The sequence below is a fragment of the Lagopus muta genome, chromosome 7 (genome assembly GCF_023343835.1).
Source record: "Lagopus muta isolate bLagMut1 chromosome 7, bLagMut1 primary, whole genome shotgun sequence".
NCBI classification, from domain to species: Eukaryota; Metazoa; Chordata; class Aves; order Galliformes; family Phasianidae; genus Lagopus; species Lagopus muta.
Window position 1 is genome coordinate 6,515,548 of NC_064439.1, and position 25,660 is coordinate 6,541,207.

Genomic DNA, 25,660 nt, shown 5'->3' on the forward strand with positions numbered 1-25,660 from the left:
TCTGTGCGAAAGACGACTCAAATTCAGTGTTGAAATGGAGTTCGTTTCTTTCAAGTTAAGCAAAATGGAAAGGAAAATCGTACCTTGCATCTGGGGAGATGTTCACTAAAGGTTTAAATGTCTCTTGTAAATAAAGTTCTGTGCATAGAAAAGCAAACCATTACCATTTCTGTGGGAAAGCAGCAGCAGTTTCATAAAAGCACTTCATGAATTCCTTAGCACAAAATTAAATGAGCAGAGGAGACAATGACTATAGATACCCTACCACCTGTGCATGTTCATCTATGCCAACAACAAAGAGAGGCTGAAATTCCAACAGGACTAAGCTGACTACCACCAGGGGTCACTGCGACCACAGCAAACCATTTGCTGATCTCTTCTGAGCAGACTGGTTTGTGCAGAGGGCTGATCTATGTTATAACACGGCATGCAGTCCGTTTCCTCACAAAGATCCCTCGCTGCATTCAGCATTTCTGCTCACATCCCCACATGCTATGAGTGTTGTAACCATACTGTGCAGCTCTCTCAGGCACGGCTTGCTGCTCAACTCTCACTTCACTCAATACCTACAGCCATCTATTCACTCTGCACCCCGGTTCAGTTACATTCCCATTCCAGGTACAGACATCACTCTGAGGCCAGTACACCCCCTGGTGTGATTCCATTTCTTTTTAAGAAAATATCGAGATGGTACTGAACAGGGAAAAGTAGTGAAGCAATACATAGCATAATCCTTCTAGTTCATGTGCTGTTTCAGGTAGAAAAAATAAATGAACCCCAGGAAGAAGCAGACAAGCTTTTATTATTCCTGCTTCTATTAAAAAGTATGTGGAGAAAAATATGTTATGATTAATTAAAAATCCACTGTACTTAATATTAATGATAGACTTTTAACTAGCAACTGAGCAGTAAATGAACTTACCCCTCCAGGTTTCTATTTTGTGCTCCTCCAATTCATAGATCTGAACCTACAACAGATGGAAGGTATTAATTTTAAACCCAAAATAATTAACAATATTATTTATCTCTGAATTATTCCCTTATTTTTCATTGCGGGCAATTTAACAAGAATCCAACTAATTGCCCAGACCAGAATAATATTTCTTGGCAATATTGAGACAAAAGTGTGCAATCCTGCTCGGTGCAGAATACCACACAGGACCACATCTCAGGGGACAGGAGAGATGTTTCACTTGCCCAAGCTATAGCCCAGATCTCTTCTAGACTCACCTTGAAATAATCACCCAGAGGAAAGTCTCTGATAATCCCTCACACACCTCAACAAGAGCTTATCCTGATCACCTCTTAATGCTAAAAAGTGATTAACTTTACATTTGTTGAACTACAAACAAAAATGCACTTGGTTTAGCTCCTTCCACACTGCTCATGGTTCTCTGAAAGGGCTTAAGATGCAGAAGCTGCTTCTCTCTTCAGGTACCAAGCTGCAAGCCAGCCACTCCCAACAGGTAAGAGTTGTGCTTGCCATAGCATAGGCCAAAGCAGCCTGTTGCCTTCTACACTGCTCCTCTCTGCCTGTACCTCTGTAAGCCCTGATGGAGCTGAAGAGTGTGCAGGTGAAGGGTAGGAGCCTCCACAAAACCTACTCCACTCTTCTGTGAGCCAATGGAGACCATTTTTGGATCACACTGGAACTGACACCCTTCAAAGAGTGTAAGAGAATGTTAAATTACCACACTATAATTGGGCTACTCAATGTACTCCTTCTGGGTGGTATAAAAGATGTCCAGATGAGTAGTAAAGACTTCTTTTAGGGTATTTAAAAAACAAAAACAAAAGATTAAAAAAGAAGCCAGCTAAGCTTGTGGAGCATAGTTGAGTCTACCAAAGTGATGAGAAGAACAGGAGAACTCCTCAGCTGCTGAGAAGATGAGGCCAAGTCCAGCTCTGTGATGACACCATATGGATGAACGTACCTGAACTTTCCTGATCAATCATTCAAGAATATTATCTAGCTCATGAACAGTAATATGCTTCACACTGTGAGGGATGTGGTGTGTTTAGCAGTGATTAAAATACTTAAAAACTGAATTTTCAGCACAATTGCACTTAGTTGAACTAGAGCATCCCCCAACAGAACATTTACTATTTCTTTTTCTTCTTCTACAGGAGACTGCATCAGTCACCCTTTGGTCAGATGTTGCCACTTCTCAGTTATTCACCCTTCCCCAGCCCACAGGCTGTGTTTAGCACCACCTCTTCTATGGACTTCTGCACAACAGCATGTTAGATAGCACAAACAGGAATGGCAACTGCTAGACCGTAAGTGAAACTGCACAGGAGCACTGGTTATGTGACAAGATACATCACTGTAAATATCAAGAACAGACATGATCACCTAACTTTGAGAAGCCTGATATCACAGAATGGCCTGGGTTGAAAAGGACCATTATGATCATCTGGTTTTAACCCCACTGCTATGTGCAGGGTTGCCATCCAGTAGATCAGGCTGCCCAGAGTCACATCCAGCCACATCCACATACATCAGAAGCCTGTTCCATCCAACTGCCAATTCTTTAGCTACTAAAACACAGTACGTATATTTTAATTCAGTGGGGAATTGGCATTGACAGGAACAAGAAAGGGATGTAAATGTTTGTACGAACATGTAAGCAAGAGAACCTCATCAACCGACTGCCAATGGGAATTTTTTAAATTACAGTTAATTGAAGTCAAGAGATCTTCAACTGATTGTGTAACTCAGCCACGCAACTAAAACCTCTGTGTTTGTTCAACTAGGTTAACTCATTCTTTCTAAAGCACCACTTCAAGATTTGAGTTACCTCTTAATTCCCCCACGGCTCCACAAGCCAGCTTTGTGCTCAGCTCCACATATTCCTCTCAGAATAACTCTCTATCAGTTACGAGACAACGCTGATTTATTTATAAAGGTATAAATTAATAAAAACACACCAGCCACTGTGCAGCCACATATTTGATTTTTAAATACAACTAACTTTTTCTTACAATTTCAAGCACTCTCCAGCCCTGCATACAATATTGTTTGATAATGTCCATTTACATGGAGTTCTGATTAATGTTAATTCATGTGTTTTGAAACAATCTGGACAAAAACACATACAGTGATCAATAATCAAGTATTTCACATTCATACATTTATACTCTGCCTAGTTCTTAATAAATAGGTTATTGCAGGTCCTTCATTCCAAGAGTGCTAGACAATAGCTGCAATTCCAAATGGAGCTTGTACCCAACCCCAAGGCTCTCATGGTGAAGCACCACACAGAACACAATAAATGGCAGTGCTCATTAAGGAAATTCCTCATGTTTACACATGTCTAACAGAAGCAGAAAATTATTTTACCTGCCCAAGCTTATAGGACCTTAATGGTTAAGTGGTTATAGCCAGGAATTGAATAGATGTATCCATACACCATTCTACTTCCTTGAGCAAAGCATTTTCTCTCAAAAAATTCTGAGTGTACTCATGACACGTCTAAGCTTCCAGACACTTAAAATAACTACAGTCCATCCTTCAAGCAGTTTGATATTTCACTTTCTATACTGTATAACAACTGATAGAGGCTTAACATCATACTCACCATTGGAGATTTATAGTATCTATGCAGTATGTTAATGAAATCTGTAATTGTTAACATTCCTACAAAAAGTGATACAGAAAGAAAGTTCTTCAGACATACAGTTCAAACATAAAAGTTCAGTTATTTTCTCAATTTACAGTCATGCTCTATAATGTAATTAACAATAAATCTGTGCAACACACTGCCTATTTGCTACGTATGTAGATGTTCCCATTGATACAAAACTTCACAATAAAAATATACAACTGTGAATTAACATTCAAAGCCACAACCTATGTGCTTCTCCTCCTCCTTCAGCCTCACAAAAGAAAATCTATTTCTTCCACTGTGGGATATAATATCCATGGCATTCCAAGTTAGTTCTGGCACTCAGTGATTTCACAGTGCACCTTACTGAGAACACGCAGAGAACCACAAGCACATCGGTGTTATATTTTTCTTTCCATAGTTCTTATTTTCACAGTTCTTTTTTTGTGACCATTACGGTTATTTTTAAGTGTACAGGGAAAAGCATACACTAGATAACAAATTTCAGAAGCTCAAGACCTCAAAGAGTCACTGTGACTGTCAAAGAACAGCACAACTATGCAAGCTAACAACATTTCGTGCCTCACAAGAGAAAACAAAGAAACCCAGCAGCATCGCTTAGGATGTCAGACCATGGCTAAACCCAGAGCACCTCCCACAACAGTGCAGAGTGCAGCACACTGAAAATTCAAATACAACACAATTATGTTAGAACAACTTACCTACAAAACTCTGTTTTTTACTCTCCCACAGTGGAGCTGCTCTCACACCATTTGCCACCAAGGCGAAAAAGGCCTTCTTTACCTGCAAAGAAAGTGAACAGCGACATAAATCTTTGCTCTTAGCACGCCAGACAGCAGCAGAAGGATTTCCACAGTTACTATGAAAAAACACTAGGTTATGAAGAGGTAGCTGCTATTCAAACCAGAACAAAAACCACACGTGCTGCCAAACAAAAACCTTAAAGCCTTTTACTTCCATAGAAGGCTTAAAAAACTCAGCAAAACCAGACCTGTTTCGTTCCGTTATGTGAATGTGCCACGTGAGAACCTCTGATGAACGAGTATCTCTACATCCATGGCATTGCTCTTTGGTCCAAAGAGCACAGAAGTACCAGCTGCAATCGCCTGATGATCGCGAGCTGAACAGACAGCATTGACACACTGACACCTTAACATCCACTGACAGCTCTGTGCTCAGAGGCTCCTCTCCACAACAGCCAGGAATAAAAGGGCTTCACGTCAATGGCATTTGTGCCCAAAAAAGCAGCAACAAACGAAAATACAGGTAGGCAAAGAGCAAGTCTGCTACTGTTCAGTGCAATCTACCTGGAGAAAGTTTGCAAAGCCCTCCAGGTGAAAGCCAGTGTAATACCACATTCAGCGTGACACCTATTTAGACTTCACTGAGTTATAATTTATCAGCTTCAATTTCTAGAACTGAATAAGCCTCTCAGTCTGCAACAGAAAGCAACACCTCTTCCTGCAGCTCTGTAATTCACACTCAGCATTTTGCTACCTGGTGCTGCCCTACTTGCATGCAAACCCCAGCCTTTGAGGTGGGACTTCTGAAAGCAACCCGTATTTCTTGCAATCTCTCAAAAGCCAGTCTGCCTCTGCCCTGCTCACAAGAAGCTCACCTGCTCCCCTGATCTCAACTCAGCTCTCAAAGCTGCCTTCAGAACTCACCGATCGTTCTGCCACACCATCCATGAGCAGGAATGATGATCCACATCCACCCCTAATCTGCTCTGAAACTGAAGAAACCGTATGGAAAAAAATACCAAGCACCACAAATAAGACTGTAGTGCACACAGCATGCACTAATTTTCTAGAAAGTGGTTAAATAGAAAGGTGCCAGAGATATTAAGGCACCCTACTGACACAGGGAGGTACTGAGTAAAACAAGCATTAGGAAATGCACCACAGGAGCACGCTAACTCAACAGGAATACTGAAACCACAATGAAACCCTGCAGGCAGATGCACCAAGTGCTCCCACACAGCAACATCACGCCTGCTGTTAGCACAGCAAAAGCTAACAGCAGTATTTGGAGAGCACATAGGAGACAGAAGTGAGGTCACACAGACTGACTCCACCTTGGGGCAAATTAAGTCGGTTCTAATGAACCTTCATTAAAAAGATAGAAAAAAAAAAAGAACACTCAGAGTGCCCAAAGCTGGGAACCTTCAGCTTCTGTATCTTTCCATAACACTATCACACATTTTAAGAGGTCACTGTCAACTCACATCCCAAGCCTTCCGCAAGAAGCTTTGGCTGCCCAAAGCACTGCTGGGTGGGCAGCCAAGGCACTGGGCTGTGCAGCTGGGCTTCGATCCAACACACGCAGACATTTCAGTGATGCTGGTGCAGAAAATATCCACAAGCACCTTTACTTCAGATTACGTACAGTCTGCAGCCTTTGAACATTTCCAGCACGTGCCATCATTAGACCCCCAGCAGTACTGGTAATTCCCAGCTCCACCAGCACTGCTCGCTTGAGCCAGCTTTGTGCTGTGGTCCCCTGATCTCAAGTAGAATGCTGGAATGGCCTGACCTTCCCAAAGCCATTGTTCTGTAGTCAGGTCCCAAAGAGCATTGCTGTTCAATGCCACGTACAAACGTTTCAGAACAAAAGCACTTTCTTCCTTATTAACCATGCAGTGGTTCTGAGAAGCACAGCGAACCGTTCAAAGATGGTCCTTGTCTGCTCAGATTTCAAGATGGACTTGATGCATGCTGACCTTATTCACCTCACCTCTTCATAATCAACAGGGGAAGCAGTTATTTCTGGGGCACGACTCACCAGCCTTAGACTGAGACAAGCTGCATCCCACAGACACCAACCTGCCTCACACATACACGTTTACATGTTGTTTTATCTAACTGCTCTCATAAGCGACCAATGGATTTCAAACTCACCCACCAAGCCTGCCCCATCATGAGGGTGACTGCTAATACTGCAATCATTTGTTTCATTCACCCAGCAGAAAGATTCTCATCCTGGAGAAAGGTTGTAATGGGAACCTGGTGGTGAATGGAGAATGCAGAGCACAGCAGAGCACAAAGCCGTGCTGAAGGAGACATCTCAGCACTGTGGTCTCAGTGCCAATGTTAACTTGAAAAAGGTGGAAGATAAGAGAAGTAAGAAACAGAGCAACTCCAAATCTGCCACTGTGAAGCATAGGAATGACAGGAAAGATTAGCAGCACAAGCAGCATTAAGAGATCTTCCAGGACCCTGTGGTATGGCTGTTATCCAAGGCCAAAGTGATTAACGCTGGTTGTGCTCCGGAAGGGCAGGCTGAAGAAAGAAGGTGAAGCCCAGGAGAGGCCCACGAATGGAAAGACTGACCTCTGCAGCCTGTGGACACCGTGCAGAGCACAGCTACATGTGCAGCCCATAGTGGAGCAGAAGGTCTGGGGAAACAACCCCCCCTGGGGCTTTGTGCTGGAGCAGTGACTGAAGGATGGGATCCGTGCTACAGAGCCATGTTGGAGCAGTGCTTGAAGAGCAGCAGCCTGCGGAAAGCCCACAGAGGGTCAGTTTGGGAAGGACAGCATCCCATGGGAGGGATCCCACATGGAACAGGAGCAGAGAGCAACCACAAAGGAACAAATAAGGCGAAGCATTAAGGACTGACTACAGCCCTCATTCCCCTAGTTTGCTTCTAGTTCTCACTGCTCTGGCCTGTTATCAATAGGTAATAAATTACACTAATCTCCCTCATGCAGTCTGTTTTGCCTGTGACAGCAACTGACGAGCAATCTCCCTGTCCTTATCTCAACCCACAAGCTTTTCTCCATTGTATTTTCTCCCCCGTGCTCTTAAGGAGGAAGAGCGAGAGAGCAGCACAGTAGTGCTGAGCTGTCTATTAGCATTAGGCCTCCACAGTTCCTCACAAAAAGGAAAATAAATTCCACGTTTGAGTGATAAAAAGCATTTGTATGTTTACAATGAGAAGTGCAGAGTGATTGACAGCCTCTGCTCTGCCCTCTCATTGCAGCCTCTCACTGTTTATAGGAGACTTATAAACAGGACAGAGACCAACCTATCTGATAGTGATGGGACAAAGGGGAACAGCTCAAGGACAGGCTGGATGGAGCCCTTAGTAACCTGGGCTGGTGGGTGTCACACCTGTTACAGCAGTGTAGAATGAGATTATCATTAAGGTCCCTTCCAACCCAAGCTGTATAGTGATTCTATGATGATTTTATGACTGTCCTAGTTTTTTACATTTTGCACAGTCGCTGTAGAGTGAAGGCATAAAAGCTTTCCATATTTCTTTCCTTTCAGGGGCCAAAACACATTTATACTTCAACACTTCCTACTTGCTAAGCACATCAGAAGTAGAACAGTCAGTCTTCGCTGTACTAGGAAAACAGCAGGCCTCTGCTGTGATCCCTGTACTGCAAAAGAACCCCCAAACCTCAGCAGCCTACACTCCATTCCTTTGGTTTAGGTGTGTTTATGAGCTGATCGCCTTTCAACTTCTTTTGATGCAAATATCCAAAGAATGGAGCAAGATCTCTTCACCCAACATAATCTGAACTATATTTCTCAAAGCAGCACAGCTAGTCCTATGGATGCCCACGTCTTGGCACACCTGGGGAACACGAAAAACACAACAAAACCCAAAAAACACCAAAACACTCACAACCGATGTATGAGATGCAAGCCTGATGCTGTCTAACTGCAAGAACATCTTCCCAGCAGAGGGAACTGTCCCTCTCTGCTCTGCTCTCTTGAGGGCCCACATGTGCACCATGCTCAGCTCTAGGGACCCCCTCCCAAGGACGTGGGGCTGCTGGAGAAGGTCCAGAGGAGGCCACAGGGATGCTCAGAGGCCTAGAGCACCTGAGCTATGGAGACAGGATGCGATTTAGAGAAGACTTCAACAAGACTTTACAGCAACCTTCCAATACCTACATGGCCTACAGAACAGCTGGGGAGGGACTCTTTATCATGGTGTATAATGACAGGACAAAGGGTAACAGCTTTAAACTAGAAAGGAGTAGATTTACATGAGATATTTGGAACAAATTCTTCACAGTTAGGGTAGAGAGGCTCTGGTGCAGGCTGCCCAGAGAAGCTGTGGATGCCCCATTCCAGAGATCTTCAAGACCAAGCTGGATGAGCCTTTGGGCAAGCTGATCTAGCAAGAGATGTCCCTGCCTGCAGCTGGGGTTGGAACAAGATGGTCCTCAAGTTCCCTTTCAACTCACACCATTACACGATTTTAAGTTTGAAAACAGTGTAACTTTCCCCCAGAAGATTATATAGGAATCCCCCTCTTCCACAGTTATAATCTCCAAGTGATTTATTTCTAAAGCATGAACATTTTTGAGTGGTGAGGCTGCCCAGAGAGGCTGTGGATGCCCCGTCCCTGGAGGTGTTCAAGGCCAGGTTGGATGGGGTTCTGGGCAGCCTGGTCTGGTATTGAAGGTGGAGGTTGGTGGCCCTGCGTGTGGCAGGGGGTTGGAGATTCCTGATCCTTGAGGTCCCTTCCAACCCTGGCCATTCTGTGATTCTGTGATAAGCTAAACTGGAAAAAAGGACTTTAGAATTCATCTCCAGTGCCCACAAACATCCATCACCTTGAGAATCCAAGAGCAACATAAGACAGTAAATATCTCATAATTCACACCCAGATGGCAACGACATTTAAAACACCTCTGAGGATGAAGTAATTCTCCCCAAAATCAACCTGAAGCAAAGACATTTCAGGGAGGTGAATCCTGGGAATCTCACCATTAGCTCTCCAAGCAGTCAGAAGGAAACTGAGAAAAGCATATCTTAATTTATAATCTAGGAATGACACCCAGTATCAGTAAACAGTTAATTTTCCACAGAAATACATATATTTTTAGGGTTTCACTAATTGCTTTGTCTGAATGTTTCTCAAGAAGTGTCAAGCAAAACATTGTGGAGGACACTAAACAATGTAAAATTCCAATTTTTCTTGAAATTAAGTTTTAGCTGTCCAACTCACTTTATTTTCAATTATTTTTAAGTAATACAGAAATACAGTCCTGTAAAGGAGCTGTTTTCAAAAGCCAGATCCCTTTTTCATAATACAGATACAGTCCAGTACTTATTAACTGGCTTACTGGGGTTTGTATGCAAGACTACAACCATTAATCTCAGCATGATGACTGCTGCATTCAGCTTTACTTTCTAGTTACTTTCTTCTTCACTCAATGTATTTAGTAAAAGCATTTCCTCATTAGATGTACTAAGCCTTTAAAAAAAAAAACCTAATTAAGGAGTTAATAGCAAATTACACCTAGGGCAAGGGCCAAGGAGGTCTTGAAGCAAGTTTCTTCTTCTACCTTTATCACACCTTCTGCTAAAGGTGTAATTGTAATGAAGAATTATACAGACCTGTTATTAACTTAAAGGCTATGTTTGCTCCCACACCTGAAAATCCCCAACCAACAAACATTTGTAAGCAGCTTCTCCAGTTCATCGAATTTTGGAAAGGTTACACAAATACAAATCAGTTATCTTCTCCACTCACAGGGCATGGAATAGAAACACTCTTAGGGGATGCACTGAGGGTCATCGAGAGCTTACTAAAATGGAGGAGCTTCATTAGATGATTCAAGTTTAAACTCATGGGAAAGACAGGTAGGGTTTCATTCTCAGTTACAGGATGCAGGTACACGTTCTACATTTTTACCCAATTAGTCTGCCAACATAGATATCCTCCCCTATCTCACATATGCACCAAGAAGGTCTAATCCAACTACAGACACCAAACCAAAGCCCTAACTGACACCGAATATCAGTATGTCCACAGCCTTTAATAGCTGGTTACACTATCTTCCCTCTAACACTACATACAGCTCCATCAAGACTTCTCTGAGACAGCCAATGGTGCATGATTAGTCAACTCCGCTATTCCACCTTAGTGAAGTACTCTGCAGATACTTATTTCCATGCTATTTGAGGGGAGACTGAGCCTTCTAGCTTGCAGTACAGGTATGGGAACCATTAGGTCATGGCTTGAACCAGTGGAAGGAATACACCTGTGTGACCAGAAGGGGCCAACCCTGGGTCCACCCCTCCCTAACCTCATTTAAGGGCTAGCAGCCACAAGGGAAGCATCTCCACTCAGAGATCACCTCCTTTGGAGTGTTTGGTGAACCCTGTTCCTTGGGAAAGGGGAAGAGATTCCTTCTTTATTACTGGATTGAGATCTCTCCCTTTCTTGGGTGATCCAAAACTGGTTTAAAGCAGCTGTATCTGTATCACCTATCTATACAGTACTCAATAACTGAAAACCACTGGTTTGCTTTCTAAGAAAGCAATCACTTAGAGCTAGAATTTTTGTTACTATATGCCACACTAGTGGGCTAGGAGTCAGAAAGAAAGTAAGCCTCACAGGCAGAGCCACTGGGCCAGCTGCATTGGAAAGGGCACAGAAATTCTTTCACAAATTAAGAACCTGCCACCTGGCAGGAGTGGTGCAGGGAGAGCAAGAACAATGCATGACTTTCACTGAGCCAAGCACAAGTGTTCCAGCTACACCCTGTCTTGACTAAGACATTTCCATTTAATTGGTACAGAAGAACTTGCAATATCTTCCCCCAAGATCAAAGAGTGAATGCTTCCTATTGGTCCTGAGAGCTGCAGGCATCGACCTCTGACGCTTGTTATGTATAGGAGCAACTCTATAGAAAAACAGCCTTCCAGTATTATGCTACTGATTCTGGCCTGATCTCAAGGGTGCTTTTTTGTGGCCTGTCTCAGCCCACGTGCCAGCTAGAAGCTAAATGCATTGCTCTTTTTACAGCTCTGTGGAATGAGTAAGCAAGGAGGGATGCAAAAATGCAGACAGTTTAAACTTAGGAAACTCAAAGGGAAAAAAGCCTCCAAGCTGATTAAGGCACAGACAGTCCCCTTGTAAAGCTGTGAGAACTCTTGTTATGACAGCAGACCCTGAGACTGCTGCATGCTTCTGGAAGCAAAAGATTCTAGAGCATTCCTTCTGGAAGCCTGCTGTCTCATTACCTTGGAGAGAGGGAACACCCCAGTCAAGAATGACCTGGAGGGAACAAGAATAATGAACCCCATTTACTTCAAGTCAGCACAAGAAAGAGAAATACAAAGCCTCTCGTGCTGTTCTAGTGTGGAATCCCTTGCTCTGCGGAAGTTATACTTACTTTCAGCTTGTTAAAACAAATAAGTTTCCAGAAGATTATTCCAAATATTTTTCTAGTTATGCAGAAGAAAAATAAGTACTTGAGTTCTTCAAAGTATGTGATAGTTACCAACAAAAGCCAAGACACAGCCAGCAAGCGTGCTATTATGCCACTCCTGGAACTGTGAATTACTGCTTGATACATAGCAAGGAAGCCACGGAATCCTAGAATGGCCTGGGTTGAAAAGGACCTCAAAGACCATCTGGTTTCAACCCCCTGCCATGGGCAGGGTCACCAACCATCAGCCCAGGCTGCCCAGAGCCACATCCAGCCTGAAAATGCCTGCCTTGCAACTTAGTTTTTACCCTTCTTATAGACGGTCAATTAGTCTGTGTTACAAAACAAGCTAATCCTTCTCAAAGACAAAAAACGTTTAAATAATGAATCTGTTTGAAGGCCGAGCAAAAATCTGGCCTTAAATAAGATTAGAGAGCTAAGCTGCAGAGACTGCTATATGCTGTGCTGAGAGTCATTTCCTTTCAAAATGGAAATAGAGCTCACAGTAGGATGGAGAAAGAAATTTTTCTGTTGGAAAGAAGGTATAACAAAGTCAAGCTTAGGCAATAACACTGAAAAATGAAATCACATCAGTATATGATGGTAGTACCAACAGAGAAAAACTCATCTGACTGACAGAATGTGAAGAAGTGCTACATTTTGTTGACACTTAACTACAAAATACAGGAATTACTGAAACAGGTATTTTCCTTTCAGAGCACTTTTGTGAGTTTCAAAGAAGCCAAATTGCTTTAAGGCACCAGTATATGCACCCACTGTCAATTAAAACCATCAGATAAAAAGCACATGCAGATCTGGATGATGCTACTTCCCCAGAATATTGCCACATTAAATGAATTAACACACAGAGTACCCAGATACTGTGCTGAAAACACATGCAGGTAACCAGCCAGACTGCATCCAGCTCAGTGTTCTCTGAGATGTGGATCACCTTTCATTTACTGAAGTAAAAAGGAACAGCAAGGTCCTTCACTGACAGCACAGTAGCCCTTCAAGGGACAGCCCTCCTACCCCTCCCAAAGGGGCTGGGAAGATTTTGTTCTGTTGTTTGCATCCTGGGAGATGTGCAAGAATTTCAAAGGGCAGTTTATCACAGAGAGCTGCATACTGCTGCAGCTTGCCTCGTTTCCTCTCAGTTCACAAAGCTGGCAAACTTCACGGGGTAGCACGTAGCATCTCATGGTCTCTCAACTCCAACTCTTCATGCTCAGGTCAGACTTTTAAAAGTTTCTTTTCTCTGGGAAAAGCAAAGGCAGGGATTTCTCTTGAGTAGTCAGGGGTGTCAGGCAGGGGAGAGCTGTAGCATGGAGGCATAGCTCAACACATTTGAGGAGCAACTGTTTACAGGCTACAATTGCACTGCGGTAGAAAACAGTAAAAGAACAGTTCACTGTCACTCAATAACCGTGTCAGTTAGCACTTTCCCAGCTACAGCCACCATTTCTCAAGGTTAGTACAGGCTATGGGTCATTTCAGGTAGGCAGTCAAGTTTAGGAAGAAATATAAGCTGCTATACGGGGCAAACGGAGCTGTGCCAGTTGGCCTCGGGCTGGTCAGCAGACCACAGCTCTGTCTACTACTTATTTAACATATCTACTCTTCAACTTTGCAGCACACAGCACGTTCTCCTGGTGAAGCACGCCTAACTGAAGTGTACAAGCTATTGCTGCTTTCACAACAGTGCAACAAAGATGCCAGTGGCACAGGCTCACTCCTGACAAGACGGAGTGCTGTGCTAGGAGAAGTGAGATGTTTGGTAGCTGCTGGAATCAAGAGGCCCCCAAGCATTCTGCCCAATACCAGGACTGAAGAGATTGTCAGCCCATTCCCAATTAGCTACTAATACTGCTATTTAAGGCCTCCTGTCAGCTTTGCTCCTTACCACGTCCTTTTATTCAAGGGATAAAGGAAGATTCCTTACAAATCTTCACATTAAACCCCTCCAAAAACACTGAGACTTAACACTTCTTGATGTTGCTTCACTGGTATTGCTTATGTCACGTGATAAAACAGCTCCAGTTTTCCCTACAGTTAACAACAGTTTTGAAATACTTTCTATAGTATCTCATGTACAAATCTGCAGGGTAAATGCTCTGATTTCTGCCCAGTAGAGGGAGACAGGGCACTGCAGTCAGATATAAACCCAATGGCAGTCTTCCAAAGGATAGCACGAGAAAACAATGCAGCTCCACTGTTTCATTCTTCCATCAATTGCTGGTAGCTTACCTTTCTGCCTCACTTAGTGTAATCCCACGTACTGTTTAAGCATTCTCACTGTTAGAAATTAAAATTTCAAGAGATCTGGGAACTTTAAGGCACCAGGCTTTTTTTTGTTTGATCTTAAATTAGGAGAAACACTCACGTGGGTAGGAGTGAAACATCCAGGGAAGACACATCTACAAGATCACCTCCCTTTGTCAAGACTCATGGACACTGTTGTTTCAGAGGACTGCTCTAAGCTACTAAAAGAGCAACTGATTTTCTATTACCGAGAATGACCCCATAATCATAGGCCAAGGCACGTCCTTTGTTCTTTGCCAGCTGCAATCCACAGTCACTATTAGGCAACCCAAAGACAGGGGTTTGGTAGAGAGTAGATAAAATGTTTTCCATTGAGTCACCAATTTTCCTATAGGATTAACATTCACTACTGTCTTCACTAGAACTATTTCGCTAAGCGTTACCTTACACTGGCTCACTAAATGGAGATTAAACCACTTCTTTACATTAATAGCATTACTCAACACAGCTCCAGTGAGAGTGGCTGGTATCTAAAATCACTTCCTGCAATTCACCAGGAGATTCGGGGAACCCAAAAGGAATGAGTGACTCACCCCACTGGCTCCAGCACCAACTGGTTTTCGTAATAAAGAGGAAAAGTTCCTCTTTCTAACTGCAACGATGATGCAGCTCAAGCCTTTGGCCCAGGTGACCACTGACAGCTGAGAAGTCAATGTGTGCAATGTTCTCAAGGATCACATTATTTTCTGTTGTTGTGCAAGTAGGCTTTCCATCTTTTAGCCCACAATACTAAGGATCTTGCACTACATGTTATTATCTGATACACAAGATGGTTCTGGGAACATTTTGAGATCAAGGATCTATTAAATGTTCTTCCTGACAGTGGAAGGCTGTAGTCTGAGCGGTACATTCCATGCCAAGAATACTTCATGTGCTTATTTAAGCCAGAACTGGAACATCATTAAAAGGAGAGCAAAAAAAAATCCACCTCAAAAAGCACTGATGGCAAAAATCAAGGAAATAAAGAAAGCCACAGCATCCCACCACAGTGCAAAACAGATTACCCATCTCTACAGCAGGCAGCTATTGCCATCTTTTGGCAAATAAGCTCTTCCCACAGAGCCAAGAGCCTAGCAGATGATGATTTACTGATTAAAAGCAAAAAGAAAAGCTGAAAACAAAAATTTTCTGGAGAATGCAGTAATTTGCATCATTAAGCCACCCATTTTAGTCCTAACTTATCTCAACAATATAGCAGGAACAGGCTCAGAGCACCTGGAAATTTAATTCTTGGACGTGGAGCTCTATGTAAGATATCTTTCCACAAATTGACAGATATGAAGAATATAAATTTGGGGTTTTCAGAATCTCATCAGTGATTACAATTGCCAATTATATCTTCTCACCCTGTTCAGCTAGAATTCCCCCCCTCCCCTCCACCCTCCAAGATCCTCCACCACCACAATGTGAAAGACATGGCTGAAACAACATGGGGTTCTCATATTCAAAGTACAGCATTATAGGAGACAATACTTCAATTAACACTCAGGAAACACACCCCCATCTCAAAAAGTGAACTGCAAGGAAAGGCAGACTGAAAGAAGAATACTCACTTGTAGCGTAGTGTCGAAAACAACAAGCTTAGAGCTTGTTGGAACAATGTCATAACACTTGTGTGACCTCATGAATCGCACATAAATGTCACTTTCCGATTCTTCAAGTGCTGTAAGTAAAAACATTTTGTTTTATTTAAAGAACCTTAAAAAAAAAGAAGTTAAAAGCATGCCAAATCAACTCAACACCGTTGCAGAAGGACATCCCTCAAGCAAAACTCAAATTCACACTTTCCAATCTAGACAGACAGTTCATAGTTCTGCACTTTGCATTTTGTTCATCTTTCCTTGCAAATTAAACAGCACAAAGTGCATTTTTCCCCCTTGCTGAGAAGGGATTTCAGTATAGAGCAGTTACAATTCAGGCATTTGGTTTTTAATAAATACTGAATATGCATACTGAGTACTTGAATTGCAATTACGTACAGACAAAGCCAGTTTGAAATTAAAATAGTGTCAGGCTTAACTAATTCAAGCTCCTTATATTAGAAAGGCTGTGATTTCATTTCTGTCCAGCCTACTTTTTGGAGCCCTCTATCTCCTGAAGAGGCAGCAGGCAGGTTGCACAATCACATCGCTCTACCCAAACTACCTTACAAACCACATCACAAACATCACACCATCAGTCATGGAGTCAGGATCCATTTGGTCTGATTGCTTTTTTCCCCTGTTAAATGTGTATGTCTGTAACCAGGAGTCAGCATCCAGCCTACATAAACTTAAATCAGCTTTGCCTTTGTCTGAGTTTAGATGTATACACATGCAATCTCTACACTTGCTGCAGTATGTTGTTAACTGCATTATTATTAATTATGCTCTCAAAGCAATTCAGCCCTCCGTTATTCACAGCAGGTACCCAGAACTCAGACAAAGTTAACATCTCTACCAGACAGCCTTTAAGCCCTGTAATAAATGTGCAGGAAGAACTTGGGCATACACTATGCTTTTTCAGAGTGAAAAAAACCCCACAAACTGGAAATAACTACTAACCAAGGAACTCTGCATTAGGAAGCAATCAGCTCCAAAACTCCTTGTTTGATGTATTTGCTCAAACATAATTATCTACTGTTAGAGAAAATACTGCCAGAGTAGCTCAGCACAGTTTCTTGAATCCAGTTCTATAGAATCAAAGCTGAACCTCCCCCTTAAGCAGCTGCTCTAATACACAGATGGTCTCTTCTACATACTAACCAAGCTCTTCATCTCCAGCTTCCACTACTCTTGGCAGGGGTGGGGAAAGAGTCCATTCCCAGCTGAAACCCAAACAGTACGAAAAAGCACTTCCAGAGGAATACAGAAGAATTTAACTGTGAGGAAGCAGAAGAAACTCGTTTGTTGGATTCAGCAAATGATGTTGAACAAGGCTGAGTTTGACAAGGTTTGCCCTACAGTCACAAATGCAACTCTTACAGTCCTTATTTACTTTCAGGTCTTTTCCCACGGGATTGTACACAATGAGAACCAGGCTTGGAGTGGTAAGCAAGTAAGACCGGGTACTAACATGATCAGTAACCATCAGATAGACAGTCCACTACCATGCCTTTCCATAGCACCACAAGAGCTGCAACAGTCAGCAGTTCTACATAGCAGCAAACTCCCTTCTGCAACTTCTAGTCTCCTGCTTCTTTCATTATATACCTTCTAATTGCTGTGGCAAGCAAGGCTCCAGCAGTTGTGAAACCCACTGCAGACCAAGTCCTTCTCATGCTGACTGAAACAGAGGCTCTCCACAACTTTCACTGCGTACCCAGAAATGGCCATAGGCACAGGTGCCCAGGGAAATTCTGTTCTCATTCTGAAGCTCGACTTCCTACAGATCCTGTTGTCTTCACAACGTTACTTTCTAGGCAAATAAGCACAGTGCAGGTAGTAACAAGCATAGGAGGACATCAGAAAATTGATGAACTGCAAAGCGATCAGCTCTTTTTAGTTGAAGAAAATCTTAAGCAGAGCACATTTTTGCTCAATTCAATTAAACCAACAGTTATGCAAATGTAATATATTCCTATAGCAAGTGCAGTAATTGCACTTAGATTTGTAGTGACACGCTGCCAGGCTCAAACAGTTGAGGCTGCTAATGGCAGCAACATTAAGAACTCTGCATGGAGCAGCATGGTAAGGATCTGCCTATAAAAACTCCTCTCATATAGCACACACTCCTACTCTCCAAATACATGCTGTCAACCAGACCTCACATCACCATCACCCACTTAGCAGCACCTGCCCAGTGCCACACACCCTGCCTTCCCCTGTTTTGTCTTCCAGTTCAGACATCTGAATTAGGCAAATCACTTCAGGCACCACAAAGAAATCAGTTCCCTCACTGAGGAGGGATGGTTAGTCAGAAGTCTTGAGACACACACAGCAGCTATGTGTGAGTGTTGTGTTTAAGACTCAGAAATAGCTAGGGAACCAGAATCTCAACAAGGATCCAATTGTCCAGCTAGAACTGAGGTTTACTTCTACAGAAGACCCTTATACTACAGTAGAGTATAATGCCCTGCTGTGTTAGCTACCAACACACAGAACATAAGTAGCACAGATCCACCTCATATGTTCTAAATTGGTCCATCAAGTGTCTACTGGAAAATATATTCCAAGACCTTCCAAACACTTCAGCTAGCTGAGATTACTTACAGCTGCCTTAGGTCAATTCTTTTTACACACACTGGATGTGAGCTATCAGCCTGTGCAGCTGCTCAAAGGAGAGAAGGTCTCAAGCTGAAGATCTGGTACACCTTGTGAGCTCACTTCCACACCCATCCCTCCTGTACAGCACAGGCAGCCCAGGCACAGCCTTCTTACAGTTCCTCTAACCTTCAAGAGGACAGACTTACAGTTTGTTTATATACAACCACCATCACGCTGCAAATGCAAATAATCAAATACAGATACCCTAATCTCCATTAAGATATTTCTAATCTATTACCTGTTTATCTTCTAGGTCTGGCTTAATTTGCTTTTTGTTAAATGCTCATTCTTTGCAGCTGTTAAGCTACTGCAGCCTTACCCTATATCTGCAAAGCAGTACTCCCTTCAGACAGACGAGAACAAATGCTTTCCTACTTAGACTTAAAACATCACATCTTCTCTGCATGGAAGACCATCTGCCCAACAAGCAGCGCTATGTGCATATGCTGGCTATTCTTCCCTTTCACCACAAATCAGTGCTAAGCACAGTGATGCATACTACATGTGCAAGAGGCCATACAGAATCTCTGCTCCTGCCTGATGTGACTGAGGTATCCAGAATTAGATTTGCATAAGGAGCCTCGTTAGCAGAAGCGCCGTTACAGTAATGGATGCCCCAAGTTGCACCACACCACAGAAGGACTACGTGCTACAGTAATTTTGAGAACAAGATCTTAAGTGCTTCTCCTTGGAAGCTGAACTAAACTGTAGCAGTGCCAAGCACAGACTGTCTTTGCCGTCCCTTTCAATTTTCCTCCTTCTTCTTTGGTCAGATGGCTGACGTATGCCTCTCATGCTGATTCTGTAACAACTCCTGCATTAAGTGTGAAGATGGAATGGCACCAGACAATTACAGTTACCCTGGCACAGCAAAGGCACTTGGAGAGAAGCCTTGGGGAAATACATCTGTTGGAACTCAGCTTATGCTTATAGCACCAGTCAGGATGCTGCCTCCAGCCGAACAGCAGCTTCCTACAGTTCATTATCTGAACGTTCCTTGCTCACAGACAGCAGATTCCCAGCAGGAGCCATCTCAAACTAGAGCAGGGATTGGGAAAAGCGTGCACTATGATTGATCACACATTTCCATCTTGGTGCTTCCACATGAAAGCCTATTTCTTGCAAGATAACTTTCTCATAAATCTTCAGGTGGACACTGTCCATGTGCACTCCTTCCCCAGGAGTCACAGGCAAAGGCAGAAAAGCCCAAATTCCCAACCCTCCCTTCTACAACTCCTGATAAGCAGAGCAGAAGTAGAAGCCACCTGAAAGGAGACAGACTTTTGGAAAATTAAAGCACCTGAGGTCAACTGATTGAGCGCTGCCATAAAGCTTCTTTTAAGTTCAAGTATCTCCGTATCATCGTTTCAGCTATTCTTACAGGTAAAGACCCTTTAAAGCATAAATGATCCATCCATGTATTTTTCCCAAACATACTCCCCAACCACAGGTACTTAAGAGCAAGTAATTTTTATTCCCTTCTTCTCTCCCACTCCACTACAACATCAGACGTGTTTGTTTGTTTGGTAAAGGGTGTTATTTAGAAAAACATGGATAAACTATTGAGCAACACTGACTCAGAGATTGCAGTGGAACCCGGTGCTAAGTTTAACCCTCTATTTAGAGGGAGAACATAGAGCTAGCACCTGAATACCCATATATGAAAGGGAAACTTCCACAGCATTCCTAAAGCCATTCTTCAGGTCTTCCATACAGATACCTTCAACTCTACTCACACCTTTATCACCACACTTTCCTCCTGCAGCTTCCCCCTCAGAATTCTTCTCTTTGGAATGCCTTGGAGAAGAAGTGCCTGCAGATGGAGAACAGGAACGTGCAGTAACACATATGGTCAGCACATACTGAAAAGCCTCCAAATGCTGTCACATAGAAACCTACAGGAAGTTTGTCAGAGGTGTTTACTGCAAACCATAGGGTGCCTCTTCCTGTGGTCCATCACGTCTGATTTGCCCAACAATGAGATCCTAGGCCACACGTGTCTTCCAGCTTCAACAATACAACATAACATCTTAAAACAAAACCTACGTTATAGATATATTATGCTCTTTATTTTTGCATTGGTATCCAGTCACACCAAGTTTAACATGTGGCTTCAGGGAGCATCTGAAAGGAGGGCATTGTGTCCCATGCAAACTGTTTCCTTTCATCTTTCAATCACATCTCTACAGCTGGAGGAGCACTCCCTGGAGCAGCCCTGCTCTTCACCATTAGGTGAAGTTTATCGATACAATTAAGCTGAAAAGCTTTACTAAAAGGTGTTAACAAAGTCATCCTCCCATTCCTTAACCAGCTAAGGTAATTAGATACTTGGTTAACAGAAGTTTACAGTAATCTGTATAAGAACAATATGTCTCACAGTGAAAACAGCAACTGGTTTGTGCACAACAAATGAATTTTGTAACAGAACAAAGCAGTAAGAGGGCATGGCTTCAGTCTGCTGAGCTGACTGCTCCAGAGCCAGGAGCCCCAAAAGAGCAGACAAGAAACAAGACACCAGAAGCAGAATCAATGTCAGACTCAGCAGGAAAAGAATACTGACTTCACATAAGAACGAGGAGCACAGAACAAGAAGTGGTGTTGGACTGCATCATTTGATTTATGTTCGTTCATGAAGAAGCTGTTCTCAGAATAAAACCAAAACAAAACCCACAACAACCAAACACTGCCAAAAGATCATCTGACTGAGGACGTGGGTGTTAAAACCTAGTGGTAACAAAGAATGGAAAAGGTGGAAAGAGATGATTACAAAGATGCCTATTGTAAGTGGCAGGAGATAAATCACTACGTTTTTAGAACAGGCTTGGAACTGCTTTGCTGCTAACAGACCAAGAAAAGCTAGCAAAGGACTAGCTGTGACTGTAGAAGTGATTTAGTCTGATATGCAGAAAGCAATGGATTGTTCCATGACAAGCCAAAAGGATTTCATACACAAAGAAACAGAAGAAGAGGATGCAAAGAAAGAAACAAGAAGTGTTCTCTTTTTGAAAGCTGCAGAGAAACTGAAGATACCCTGGCAGACCACACAGCAAACTTCCAGAGCAGCATTATTCATGCAGCCACAGGCTACACGACACACAAGCTGCAGATTGGATGCTTCCCATCCCAGTGTAAAAGAATGCATGAGCTGGCAGCTAAGGAAAGATCACATTAAGTTCACAGATGTAAGACACCCAGATACAACGTGATAGGAAGTGCATCTACAGATCAGTATCAGCAGTTTCAGTGATTCAAGATGAATTCTTTATTGCAATGAGAATACAGAACTTCTGACAAGAGGAGGATTTGAGAAAGCAGGAGCACGCACAGGCACTATTAGAAAGCCTAAATTGTGCCCTCTTAGCATAGGTCATCCCACAAATGGAGGTTCTGGAAATACATGAAACAAGAGGAAAAGAATAGGTACATGGACAGGTTAAGAACTGCATGTAGAATAGCAAGTTTTCCACATCTTAAGATGAAGAATTCTCTTAAGGCACTTGAAAAAGAATTAGGATTTCCTGCATCTACTCCTTTTGGCACATCAGCCTGCCTTTTAAATTCCAGAATGGCCTGGGTTGAAAAGGACCACAGTGCTCATCCAGTTCCAACCCCCTGCTGTGTGCAGGTCACCAACCAGCAGACCAGGCTGCCCAGAGCCACATCCAGCCTGGCCTTGAATGCCTGCAGGGATGGCGCATCCACAGCCTCCTTGGGCAACCTGTGCCAGTGCATCACCACCCTGTGTGTGAAAAACTTCCTCCTAGTATCTCACCTAAACCTCCCCTGTCTCAGTTTAAAGCCATTCCCAACTCTAGTTTGTGCAACTCCTGCATCACTCCAGATCACTAAGGTAATTCAGATGCTGTCTCCCCTTGTCACAAGGGGCTGCTCAATGCAGAGACAAAGTTATCACATATGTAGACAGGAGAAACCCTAACTACAGAGCTAGTTGCTATACTGCTTTAGTCTCTAAGTTAGTAACAAAGGGCTTTTAGCAGTAGTTTGATGCTTCACAGGGAAAACATTGCAAAAAGACTCAGAGGATCAAGGTTTCCTTTAATTCGAGGTTCTAATTAGCAATCTCAGAAACAGAACTAGGAGATGCTTCCAGGAGTTTGCAAGAAGATTTAGAAATGATGACCAGAATTTGAAGTTCATCTTCAAAATGAATTCACAAATGGCTTAGAGTTAATGGTATCTTTCAAAGAATACCAGAACTCAAAAAAAAAAAAGTGCTTGGTCAGATGAGCACGATTCAGGTAAGTGACCAAATAACAGATCCTCTCAGAAAGAACTGTCCTACTGCTATTCATTTCATACATGAACTGTAAGTAGGGAAAAGGCACCGTGTGCTTAACCAGAACAAACCAAACAAAAACAAACAAAAACTCACTGCAGCTGTCACAGAACCATTAACTCCAGAAGCTGGTTAAACAGAACAAAGCAACCCTGGGATTTTGTATAGTCCCCTCTTCCTAAGATCCTAAACATAGAATGAGACAAATATCAGCAGCTGCCTTAGTGCAGAACAGAAGGGTTATCAGTCCCTGAGACAGCTTCGCTTTTCTGGTTCTGAGGCTTAAGTATCTCTGCTTCTTCAAACCTAATAAGAGCTAAGATATTTAAGAGAAAAGTCATGCAAATAACTGCCTGAAAAAAATGCAAGATACAGAGCTTGATTTCAGCCTACCTTGCTGTTATCACTCACTTCAAAACCCTGCACTGAGTTCTGTTTCTGAGCTTTGGAGTGAAGGATGTCCAAGCAAGCAGTCAACACTTCCTTTATCCCGCTGCTCTCTGCTGGCAGGCTGCATAAGCAAATAATGTGAGAGCTGAGGCAGACAGAAAGCAACAAGCAGCTTAAGAAACTTCACATTCCGGCGCTAATCATAGCAGCTCTGAAGCTTCTTGTCCAGGCAGGCAGAGAAACTTACTCGTTTACAAGCAAAAGCTGCATTGTTTGTGAGCCACCTGAAGTTTAACTGTGCATCTCTGGAATAGCCCAGTATCACTAAGGCCAAGGTCAGGTTTGTACCTCAATTACAGCCAAATCACTGCGCTTCTGTGAACAGAGGCAGCAACATCAGCCTACAGCCTCATAATTCATTTCTTTCCTTGACAACAGGTAGTATGGTTTTTCCCTGAGCATCCCAAACAAGGATCTAATTTTAAGCATTGCCAGTTTGGAATGCAAACGCGCTCCTTGTGATTGAGAGATGCCAGCTACAACCCAAGAAACCAAAGATGGTATTAAGCCTCTGAATGTTGACATCAGGAAACATAACGCTGGAGAGCAGAATTCAAGCCAGGTTCAAGGCATGGATAGATGATAGATGAAGGAATAAAGCAGCCTGTATCCTGAGAAATGCTATCTATACAGGAAGACTGGTTAAAAACAACAAAAAAACAACAAAAAAACAACCTTAACTTCATGGCAGTTTCTTTAAAGCAAGCACTAATCCTACTACACACAGTCTGCAGGCACTCTAGGACAGAGACACCTATTTACTGTTAAGAGTTAAAGGTCACAACTTAACCAAAGCATTGTCCACAAGACAAACATCTTCAAAATGCATCCATCACCCTCACAAGAGACAACTATATATTCTTACTGAGTACAGCTACGATCTAATCTGCAGGAGACCTTTCACAAAAGACTAACCATGTAAACTGAAAGCATAAAATGCTTTAAAGGAAGAAAAAAAACTTCCATGTGCAAAGCCTAAGGACTTCAGGCCATATCTGCTATAGAAACAGCTTTGTCAGGTCTAATAGAATGTGTTGAAAGGAAGCACTTCAGGTATTTCCCACCTTAGCTTTTTGACTGCTGGTCCCAAATCTAGAATGATGACTGACAAGACCCACTACTGGCAAGACCCTAGCTTGAAGCTTTGAGTCATTCAGCACTAAGATTCTCATTTCTCTGTAGTTTCCCCTTACACATGTCTTCTCATTCCCTCCCTATACACAACAACCTTTTCTGAATTCTTTTCTACCTTTTCTAAATAGCTATTATTGCTGTATCTTCTGATTTAACAATCTGCATGCACACTTCAATAGTTTATGAAGTCTTCTGGCTTCAGCACATCACTTCAGAGACTCACCTAACAGCACGTACAGACTGGAGCTATGCAGAGAACTGAAGATCCAACACACATCAATATGGCACACTCAAGGAAGCTTTCTGGAACCTGATTCAGACATTGTACTGATTGTTCTCTTCATCACATATTACTGCAGAGACCCAAAGCTGATCTTTCTCTGAGCTCAAGTGACGGCCATACATTGCAAAGCTCTTTGTTCAATTGCTTGTTTATTATCATTAAAAATACTCAATATCTGAACTAAATCACAGAGAAAAGCACAGTAATCTTGTCCAAAAACAAATAAAAGCAAACACTCCTCTGAAAAAAACTGTAATAAGTGTCGGAAAGCTGCCTTAAGGCAAAATTGAGGATTGCCATCTAATCTCTGCTACAGCTAAACTTCTGTGAATTCTGACTCCCAGTAGAATTCTTCACCAAATTGCTGTACGTTAAACAGCAAAATCCACGTGAAGTTCAGCATCTAAAAAACAAGTCAGGCTGATCTGAACAGCAGTCAGAACTACCATGAGGATAACCACACCACAGTCAGAAACACGTCAGACGTGAGCGACTCCTAAAAGGATGGAGTTATTTAGGCTTCCTAAAGCTCTGTCTTGATGCCAAACTAGACTAGATGCCAAATGCCAAATTCAGCTCTGCCCTAACATAGTTCTGTTTGTACTCCACTGACTGGACGATACGTTAATATCAGACACTGGTGTAACTCCTCCACAGGCAGATCTACTCCTAACCTCCCTGCCTGTCCTTTGTTAGTCTTCATACTTCAAGCAGGGCCCCACTAAAGCCCAACACTGCATGCATCTATAGCCCAACAGCCTCAGTGCAGACAGGCATGCTTTGTTTGAAGGAGCAAGAGCTGCTAAGAAAAACAGTACCTCAAGTGCTGTATTTCCTCTGGAAATAGTGCATATTTTGGACTTTCCTACTTCCCAACACCCTGCTAAGTTCTGGAAGCATTCAGATCAGTGCAGTAGATGTAAATAGCTTGCAGCAAGGTCCTAACACAACTTCTGCTGCTTTGAGCAACCTCACTTAAAGTCAAGCCCCACAAACAAACACATACTGGTGAACATCCAGCCTCAAGGTACCCAAAACACAGTGTGCTTTATAGACAATCCTATCTTAAATAGGCAGTCATACCTGCTGCAGGTGATTCGGAAGCAGAAGGATTATTCA

General features: G+C 42.8%; 1 protein-coding gene across 15 annotated transcripts in view; it reads right to left on the reverse strand.

Moving 5' to 3' along the window:
• The window catches only part of PRKAG2 (protein kinase AMP-activated non-catalytic subunit gamma 2), a 184,929-nt gene that overhangs the window by 6,802 nt on the left and 152,467 nt on the right, over window positions 1-25,660 (reverse strand). For 9 of the 15 annotated variants that reach the window (XM_048951501.1, XM_048951504.1, XM_048951503.1 and 6 more), the window contains 6 exons: window positions 20,116-20,190; window positions 15,687-15,796; window positions 4,331-4,412; window positions 3,582-3,640; window positions 923-968; window positions 84-138 (listed from right to left, as the gene is read on the reverse strand). In XM_048951501.1, coding sequence (XP_048807458.1) covers window positions 84-138; window positions 923-968; window positions 3,582-3,640; window positions 4,331-4,412; window positions 15,687-15,796; window positions 20,116-20,190 — 427 coding nt within the window. Of the gene's footprint in view, window positions 1-83; window positions 139-922; window positions 969-3,581; window positions 3,641-4,330; window positions 4,413-15,686; window positions 15,797-16,877; window positions 16,996-20,115; window positions 20,191-25,660 lie in introns of those variants that run through there. The other 6 variants (XM_048951505.1, XM_048951515.1, XM_048951510.1 and 3 more) reach the window with 2 other exon arrangements.